The following is a 9,642-nucleotide window of genomic DNA, read 5'->3' as shown; positions in this document are numbered from 1 at the left end:
TTTTTTTTTTTTTTTTTTAAGAAAACAAGCAGCAAATGAATAGAGTGCAAGTCTAAAAGGGACAAGGTTTTTTTTAAAGAATAGAATTAGAATGGAGTGTGCTAGAGTTAGAGGGTCAAATAAAAAAATGGAAGATAACATCAATGCCTTGAATTTTATGCGAGCAGCTATTGGTAGCCAGAGCAAATTGATAAACAGAGGTGTGACGTGCGTTCTTTTTGGCTCATTAAAAATGAATCTTGCTGCATTAAGATTTCTAACTGTGTAATTTAAAGTGAGTGTTGTTGGACAACACTGTGACTGCAACATGTCTGTATGCATCACTATAACCAAGCAAAGGTTGTTTTGGTCCACAGGTATCTAGAGATTTGCGGCAACACCTTAGATGATGATAGTGCCCAAAAAAAGCTGGAGCCCACGGCCCTGAGCTGCATTCTCAACACGGCCGCCTGCAAACTCAAACTGAAACTCTGGCAGGAAGCTATTGAGAGCTGTGATGAGGTAACATGGGACATTCTGACATTGAGCCGACTGAATGGTGTCCAGTTGCATCTGGGTTACAGGATACAAGAAGCAAAGGGTCTTGATGTTTTATAAAGACGTACCTCAGCTATTCACCGCTCTTGAAATAACCTTGTCACGGCCGCTACCATTTATAGATCACCAGACGCACTGTCTCTATTTAGGGAACAGTTTAAGTGGATTCAGATTTCTTGAAATGGCTTGTATAAGTGTATTTTCTCCTTGTTTGTGGGGTGATTGTGATGTTTTATGTATTATAACATAAACATAGTGGTGTTTTTTTTTCCTCAGGCCCTGGAGCTTAACCAGACAAACACTAAAGCGTTGTTCAGGAGAGCTCAGGCCTGGCAGGGACTTAAAGAATTCAATAAGGCCATGGTACCAACACTACATGGACAGAAATACACATTCATCTCACTCTAAATCAGTGGTTCCCAAACGTTTTCAGTCAAACGAACAGAGCAGCCCAACTGAGACCTCAGATACCTAAAAACTACCAAAACAGTTGCTCACAGTTTTTGCGCATACTGTAGCTAATCAGCCTAAAGACAACTGGTAATTCAACATTTTTAATTCAGCCACAAATAGTTTGAGAACCACTGCACTAAATGCCTCAAAGAAAACAATGAAATTCTGGCATCATTTACTCACCCTCATGTCTTTCCAAACCTGTATGACTTCATTTCTTCCATGGAAACCATGGAAACTGGTTTGGCACGTTCAGGCTTGAAAAAAGGATGCATTATGAATAATCTTTGAGTTTAATTTAGAACTAGTTAACAGGACTTGTTATTCAGGAAAACTGCTTAATTCATTAGTAAACTGCATATTCTCTTGGTCTGAGGGCTTTGCTTTTGTCAGAGAGAATCACCCCAATTACTGAATGTAGAACAAAGACAGATGTTGAAAGTTTAAATGAATCAGTCTTACAAAAAAAGAAAATTGCTCCAATTTACATGAGTTTATTTCTTAAGAGCACTCATCTTTTCTGTTTTTAAACTGCAGATTGATCTGAAGAAAGCACAGGAGATTGCACCAGATGACAAAGGTTAAACAGCTCTTTACAAATTCTGAATTTGATTTTAAAAAATATTTTATGATTTGTGAATTTTTTTTTTTACATTTTCCTTTCACTGGTTTCAGCGATTGGAAATGAAATGCTGCAAGTGAAGCAGCAAGTGAAGGAGGAGAAAGAGAAAGAAAAGAAGATTTATGCCAAAATGTTTGCGTAACGGAAACTGCAGTGACCTCACTCCACACCGACCTACCTGCATATGTTCCCTTACAATGCACTTGTGTCTTAGTGTTTCAGTCTAACGCTGGGAAAAAAGGCCTTGGAGTCTTTCATTTAGGATAAATATGAAATGTCCGGTTTGGAAGGAGATTTCATTTTGTCTACTGTGTTATAAAACGATTTGTCTGTGAGTGAATGAAAAACATTTGCGCATTTTTAGTAAGCCGATCTAAAGATGTCTTGTATCGATTACTGTTCAAGAAAGAATAGGCAAATAATATTGTTTGTTTCTGGGTTCATTTATCAAATGGTGGCTAAAAAGAAAAAAGCAAACTTTTTTTTTTCTTTTGATGAAATGAGATTCAGTCCTGTCAGTTGTGTGAAATAAAACAATTGATATTTTCAGGGATTTTTGTGTTTGTAGTTCTATAAAACATACCAACAGAATGGAATAATTAATTTATTTCTACCAGTTACAGTTACCAACTTTGACAATATATACAAAACTGTCAGTTTACAGTTAACCGCATCATGGTGAGCTAAAACGTCCACTGGTTGTTAATCCAACATGATCCTTCGTCTTTTGACATTCCTTTGACGGACGTTACATATAAAATTATTTCAAATGTTACAATTTGATCAAACCTGAAATATGCAAAGCCACTTTATGTAATTACACTTCAAGCTCATATCACACAGGATATGAGGACTTTCTGCTCCTTAGGCACATCAGAAGGACTCGCGTCTTTAAAAGCTTTAGCCCTGAAAGTTAAGTAAAACGATTCTGAACTTGTGCGATGTGCCCAATAATAAAAACGAAATGTAATACAGAAATCACATGCCGTTGTAGGCTGGTCCTCCACTGCCCTCGGGCACAACCCAGTTGATGTTCTGGCTGGGGTCTTTGATATCACAGGTCTTACAGTGGACGCAGTTCTGTGCGTTGATCTGTAATCTCATGCCATCGCTCGTCTCGAGAGGAACATACTCGTATACACCTGTGGGACAGCAGGGACAAAATGTCTTAACACTGGCAGCTTGTTCACCAGATGTTTTCATCAGTCTCAGCATGTCAAGCTTGTTGATCTTGTATTATCAGGTGCAACTAAAAGGTTGAGTCTCTATCCCTAAATGCAGCAGAAACACTGAGAGCATTAGTTACATACCAGCAGGACAGAACCTCTGCTCTGGGCCGTCATAAATCGCAAGGTTCTGGGCCACGGGAACACTGTCATCTTTCAGCGTCAGATGGGGCGGCTGGTCATGCTCATGATTGGTCCCGCTCAAGGCTACAGATGACAACAGATCAAAGCTGATCTTCCCATCGGGCTTCGGATACTCGATGGGTGTACAGTCCTTAGCCGGCTTCAGCTGAGCAGAGTCTAGACCTACAGTAAATTAGTTTGTTTACCATTAGAAATAAAATACAAATGAATTGTAACAGATGGCAGACGCCCACTGCTGTAGTGAACTGAGTAGTAGCCTTGCATAGCAACATGTCTGACTATTAGCATGCAGTCTGGCCCAAACCGAAGCTAATTCTGTGTAAGAACTGCCTGCTCAGGCAGGGAGGGGCCCTCTGGCTAACCACAGTTAGTTCATTACATTTAGGAGCATTTGACCCTGAAATGAGAATACAGAATACATACATGAGAATACATAACTCTGAAATGAATACAGAAATGAGAACAAAGAAGAATATACAATTGTGCTCAAGTATATGTTGTTTACTTACTACTTTGTGTTAAATAGTAATTAGAAAGTTTAAAATGCCTTGGACAAAGTAAGGTTTTGGGCAATATCAGAACATTTATTTTTCAACAAAAGTGATTTTGGATTGATAGAACTATGGACAAACTATGAAGAATCATCAAAAAATAACAGTAGCCCCTCACTGCAGAACACAAGATCCAGGGGGTGTGGTTGGATCCAAATCTAGGGGGTGGAGATTGGTAGGTTTATGGGTGGAGATGGGTGGGTTTAGGGATCAGGGGGTGGAGACGGATAGGTTTAGGTATATGTAAGGTGGGATCTGGATCTAACAACGCCCCCTGGATCTTGTGTTCTGCAGTGAGGACCATCTCGAAAATAACAAGGATTTATGCTAATATAGTCTAAAAACCCATGTTGCCTTGGGCATTTCAAATCTTTTGGAAGGTAATGACTACAGTTATTTTTACACTCATTCACTTAGCATTTGGAAGTATTTATTTTATTTCAAAGTTCTGATTCCATATACTTCTAGTTCTTTCTCAGGATTGATAAACGTAATTGTAAGTAGTACTTTTTAACAAGACCTCTTTCCCAGCAGATAAAAATTGTATTCTCAAAAAAAAACAATTTGAAACTGATTTCACCCAGCATTTTCCATCTATAGAAGCATCAGAAAAGTCTAAAATTCAGTCATTAATGGACATTAATATGACATTAGCTCAACTCTTCAAAGTATGCCCATTTCCTGTGCTCAATACATATATATACCATCAGTTATATAAAGCAAATACAAATACACTGCACTGACTTTATAGCTCAGAATTTTCATCTACTTGCAATGTTTGATTTAAATGAAAAGCTATTGTTATAAACAAGCAAACATTTCGTAACGTGTTTCTTTGTTCTTACCATTATGCTTTAGAGTCCACGGTTCTTTTCCTCTCAAAATCCAGTAGAATATCCCAGTGTACACCATCCCTCCGTAGAGACCAAAATAGCTATGGAAAGATGGTCTGATGTTCCTCACAGAATACAACTGCCACTCTTCATGGCTGTGTGTGTGCCTTTGATCTTGGGCACGTTCATGAAGCCTGGACTGCACCCTATCAGCATGCCACCTGGGAACGTCACTTTAGGAATCGACTGGAGGGGAGATCACAATTGAGAGAAGTTTATCAAGTGAAAACAGAAGCATATATACTGAGAATTTCAAGTTGCTGACATGCCTGGGAACCTCCTTCGTTGAGGGCTCTGGCTCCGTATGCTATCCTGTTGCCACCCTCCAGGGTTGACATTACAGAGGGGTGATGCTTCCAACGCTGGAATTCCCTGAACGGGCTCAGATAGGGATTAGTGTAGTCCAAACCTACCTGAGGAGACATACACAAACACATCTGCAGTTCAGCATAATAGAATAACTGCACTGACTGTTTGCAAAGCTCCACACTCCTTGCTTACTGTTGCCTGCTAAGATGAGCTGAGAAGGACTATAATACCATAGTATTTGGCCCAAATACCATACTAATCAAAAGGCTGAGGTTGGGAACATTTTTTTAATGTTTGTCAGTCTCTTATGCTGACCAAAAATACAGTTATAATTGTGAAATATTATTACAAATTTTTTTTAAAAAAGCAGTTTTTCAACTCAATACATTTTAAAATGTAATTTATTCCTATGATGGCAAAGCTGAATTTTCAGCAGCCATTACTCCAGTCTTCAGTGTCACATGATCCTTTAGAAATCATTCTAATATTGCTGTTTTGGTGCTTAAGAAAATTTTTATTATTATCAATGTTGAAAACATTACTTAATATTTTTGTGGAAACCTTGAGACCTTTTTTTAGGATTCTTTGATGAATATACAATTTTTTAAAATAGAAGTCTTTTGTAACACTATAATTGTCTTACTGCCATCTTTGCTGAATAAAAGTATTACTTCCTTAAAAAAAAAAAAATAAAAATCTTACTGACCCCAGACTTCTGAACAGTAGTGTATTCTCACACTGTGTATCTCAAAACTGCAATGCCTCTGCTAACAGCTCAGCAAGCAAATGAAATGTATTTTAGGGACAAACAATTCAGAGCAATCATGAGATTTGATTTAGTTCTGTCAATCAAACGCTGCACTGTATCTCCAGAAAACTGTGACCAATCAGACTGAGTACCATCCTATGCCATGACGACATTGGATAATAGCCCCTCATCACTGCCGAACTCCTCAAGACGTCTGGAATTGAAGCTATTTTCTATGAATCACAAGCATTCCACGAAATGCCTCTTTAAAAAGTGATTGGAAAAAAATGTCATTTTGATATGCTACATTATCAGTAGGATGAGCGAATGTCCTCATGACAGACCCTGACCAGGAACAACTTCTAAAGTTGAAAGCCTTTTCACACTCGTTTTAGCTCATGAAGGAACATGATGAACGAGGCCAATAATATCTATATAGATCAAAGCATCCTGACAAAGACATCAATCCAGAACATTCTGCTTTAAGATTAAGGCTTCAAGGAGGACTTTTGCAAATCCAATGAAACACTTCAATCAGATTTTGACCCAGAAGGTTCAGGAAAAAGATGACTTACAACAAATCCCACGGCTACCAATGGTTCTCCCTCATTGAGGTGGTACAGGAAGGAGCCTCCATACGTGTTCCTGTTTAGAGGCCAGCCAACTGAGTGCTCTGCCCGTCCTGGGCGCCACTTCTTCTCATCAATGACCCAAAGCTAGAAGAAAGCAGTGTTTTTTTTTGTATTCATCAGTTCATAAAAATTGCATCAAGCTTTTAAATGAAAGCAATGACTCCAAACGTGAAAATGAACTAGCTGATTTCACTTCAAATGTTGTCACTGAAAGGGAAACAGTGACATCAAACTGAACAGAGAAATATTTATGTAAGTTTAAAGCATCATCAAAGCAAGAGGGGTTTTGTACCTCTTTGAGACCGATAGCATATGTCTGCGGTTCACAGTTCTCCCTGAGATTGAACTGCTTGTAGAGTTGCTTGGCCAAGTGTCCGTGACAGCCTTCACCAAACAAAGTGACCTTAGCGTGGAGCTCCATGCCTCTCTCAAACACATCCTGGAGGAGTTCAACAGAGCGTGAAATGTGGTGGTAATAGCACACGAATATGCCATCTGCATAGCAGAATCACTTTACCCACAGTTAGCCTTTTATTTTTTCTCACTGCAATCTTTAGTTGTAGTTCACAAACTCTCAAACTCTAACAAAATGTAGTTCACATTTGGCTTGATGTGAACATTCAGCTGCTTTAGACTAATAATTATTCTCATATAAAAATAAAAATAAATTTTTTAAATCACATAAAAGGTTGTGTTTTAAATGTTTTATGTGTATTTAGGGTATTTGCATATTCTGCACTGGAAGGTATATTGACATATAAAACCTTTGGAGAGCCATCTTTAGCAATGCCAACATCATTGGTTGCAATTCCCTTCACACTGCCATCCTCATGAAACAACACCTGTGTAAAAAAAAAAAAGAGAGAGAGAGAGGGAAAAAGACAGGTTGACAAGAGTTTGTCAACTGTAATGTGACAAGTGTAATGTGAATAACTTTTTATCTCGTAATTGTGACTCTAACAATAGGAATTCATAACTGAAAATTCTCAAAATTACAACTTCATATCTCATCATGTGACTTTTTTTACTTTTATCTACAGCAACTTGGAGAATGCATTATGCATTTCTCTGCCTTTTAACCAATTAACTTTCTTTATTCCATGATTTTTCAGTTGTTTTTAAATTACTGAATATATTTTTAAAATAATTTAATAGAGAATGCACTCACAGAGTGTAATTTCAAGGCAATCTAAGAGGAACTACACAAATGTTTACATTACATACATTTCTATGACTTTTTAAAATTGTATACATTTCCATGACATTTGTGATTAACAATTTTAAAATTCCGTGATATTTTGCTTACTACCCTGCTTACTACAGAAACAGCAGTCCTGAAGTTAAATAAAATCTAGGTTATAGTGCGCTGATCGTCTTGAGGGGTTTTGAACCTACAACCTTTCGGTTACCAATCCAGAGCTTTAATAAGTACAGCACATCACTCACAATACAAACTACAAGTATAGAAAGCAGGTCTAATTAAAATAAAAAAATAATTGCATACATTCACATAAGGAAGGCATTCTGACCTCAGCTGCTGCGTAGCCTGGATACAGCTCCACTCCCAGCTCCTCCGCCTGCTCCCCAAGCCAGTGTACAAAATGCCCCAGACGAACTAAGTAGTTTCCATGGTTATTCATTGGAAGTCCTGTGTTCACAAATTGCATTTAATTGCATCCATGTAAGTGAACCAGTCTTAAAAATCTTTAAAAGTTTGTATAGTGAAAGATTATGTGCACTTCAAGATGCATTTACATTTTGACTGTGCCTCAGATGCAATCAACTGAAACTCCATTTACAAAAGTGTGACCCAAATGGCCCATATAATTAGCCCATTAGGTCAACATTAGGTCAATGTATCATGAGCTCTCCATGGGAGAGGTCGTATCAGGTCATCATGAGGTTACACTATCATTGGCTCTCCATGGGGTGTTATTGTATTGTTTGTAGCACATTTGTTACCAGGTATAAAGGTCTGGTCTCACAGACAGTACCTTGGGTTAGGATTGTTTGAAGGATGACATGCTAACTTCACTGCTGAAGAACTGCTACACTGCTACCTTCAATAAATTATTCTCCCCACAAGAACTTTGGTCAAGCGTACTTATTTTATGTATTAGAGAAATCTAGTACATTGGCGAGCCACCCAAACTACTGCTCAGCCAAATACAGCAAAATCTAACAATAGGTTACAAAACCATTCAGGACACTGTGACACAAGTAGACCATTTATTTTATTTATTAATTTTTTTACATTATGTAACTCTCATTGTGTGAAGTTCTATAACTCTCTAAAATGGGCCTTATGCAATAGCAATAACCTACCTGGTAATATTGGAACAGGAATGCGGTATTTTTCTGTCAAAATGGAAAACTTGTCCTCTGTAACTGGAGTGTTCAGTGGAGCCTGTTAGACATGAATCAAAATCAGTGTCATGGCCATCAATGGTCCATGTGTCAACACAATCAGAAAATGCTTATCAATAACATGACAGAAATCAGAAATCAATAACATGACAGTAAATCAGAATGGCAACATATTTCCCATATTTTTTACAGCTATTTTTATTTAAAAAAAAATTTATTTTTTTTTTGCATTTAAAATAGGAATATAGTATTTACAATAGTCTGTGCTGTGTTAACAGATCCTAAGTTGGGTACAGTGTGCATGTGTGTTTGTTTGTACCCCTCTCTCCTTCCAGTCTGGAATAAGCTCACTGAGTGCAGTGGGCTCTAGACAGGCTCCAGATAAAGTGTGAGCTCCAATCTGAGACGCCTTCTCCACCACACAAACCCGCAGCTCTTTCTCATGCTGATTGGCCAGCTGCTTCAGCCGGATGGCTGCTGACAGGCCGGCTGGACCTCCACCAACAATGACAACGTCTGCCTCATCAGCGAAGCGCTCCATTTCCACCCCTGAACATATGAAAACAGACCATCACAGTATCAATCACAATCATCTGAGCCTCTTTTTGATACCAAAATCACCCAGTGCCATTAAATGCAAAATCTAATTGTGGGTTTTGTCTAAAAATACAATGATAATCAGAAGACAAGATTAATAAAAATGTCAACTCAACTACCAATGGCTGATAAAATGGGTATTAATGCAGAGATATATAGCAGCTAATTTATACATATTAAATATAAATGAGAGGCAAATCACCAGCAAGCTAATGATTTTCAGTGACAGGCTATATTCAGTCAGGCTATCTTTCAGATCAGCAAAGTCTTGAAAAGCAAATGTTTTACAGTACAATGTTCAGCAACAAGTTTATAATATTATTTAAAAAAAAAACATCTACAATACAATATGTATTTATAAAGCACATTTAAAAACAATCAAGGTTGACCTAAGTGCTGTCAAAAAAGAAAACTACAAGAAAGTCAGAAATCAAACTACAAGAAGTGAAAACACACACACACACACACACAACAATAGTAAAAAATGATCAAACCAGAGGTCAAAGGAACACTGAAGGAAATAGAGGGAGTTAATCTGATATTGAGAGGTATGGTATATAATA

At 37.8% G+C, this 9,642-nt stretch overlaps 2 protein-coding genes across 2 annotated transcripts in view; one reads left to right on the top strand and one right to left on the bottom strand.

Annotated features, from left to right (window-relative positions):
• Window positions 1-2,171, top strand: part of ppid (peptidylprolyl isomerase D) — a 6,575-nt gene extending 4,404 nt beyond the window's left edge. The window contains exons 7-10 of the mRNA XM_016573565.1: window positions 357-501; window positions 814-900; window positions 1,528-1,570; window positions 1,666-2,171. Coding sequence (XP_016429051.1) covers window positions 357-501; window positions 814-900; window positions 1,528-1,570; window positions 1,666-1,754 — 364 coding nt within the window. The 3' untranslated portion in view covers window positions 1,755-2,171. The remainder of the gene's footprint in view (window positions 1-356; window positions 502-813; window positions 901-1,527; window positions 1,571-1,665) is intronic.
• Window positions 2,172-2,203: 32 nt separating this feature from the next.
• The window catches only part of LOC107756461 (electron transfer flavoprotein-ubiquinone oxidoreductase, mitochondrial-like), a 9,611-nt gene continuing 2,172 nt past the window's right edge, over window positions 2,204-9,642 (bottom strand). Inside the window, 11 exon segments of the mRNA XM_016573566.1 lie at window positions 2,204-2,754; window positions 2,923-3,144; window positions 4,379-4,506; window positions 4,509-4,612; window positions 4,696-4,839; window positions 6,059-6,199; window positions 6,408-6,554; window positions 6,880-6,957; window positions 7,645-7,763; window positions 8,441-8,522; window positions 8,802-9,031. Of these exon segments, the coding sequence (XP_016429052.1) occupies window positions 2,591-2,754; window positions 2,923-3,144; window positions 4,379-4,506; window positions 4,509-4,612; window positions 4,696-4,839; window positions 6,059-6,199; window positions 6,408-6,554; window positions 6,880-6,957; window positions 7,645-7,763; window positions 8,441-8,522; window positions 8,802-9,031 (1,559 nt within the window). The 3' untranslated portion in view covers window positions 2,204-2,590.

The sequence above is a fragment of the Sinocyclocheilus rhinocerous genome, unplaced genomic scaffold (genome assembly GCF_001515625.1).
Source record: "Sinocyclocheilus rhinocerous isolate Xijiao unplaced genomic scaffold, SAMN03320098_v1.1 scaffold111, whole genome shotgun sequence".
NCBI lineage: Eukaryota > Metazoa > Chordata > Actinopteri > Cypriniformes > Cyprinidae > Sinocyclocheilus > Sinocyclocheilus rhinocerous.
Note: the sequence above shows the minus strand (reverse complement) of the source record. Positions and strands in the feature narration are given on the sequence as shown.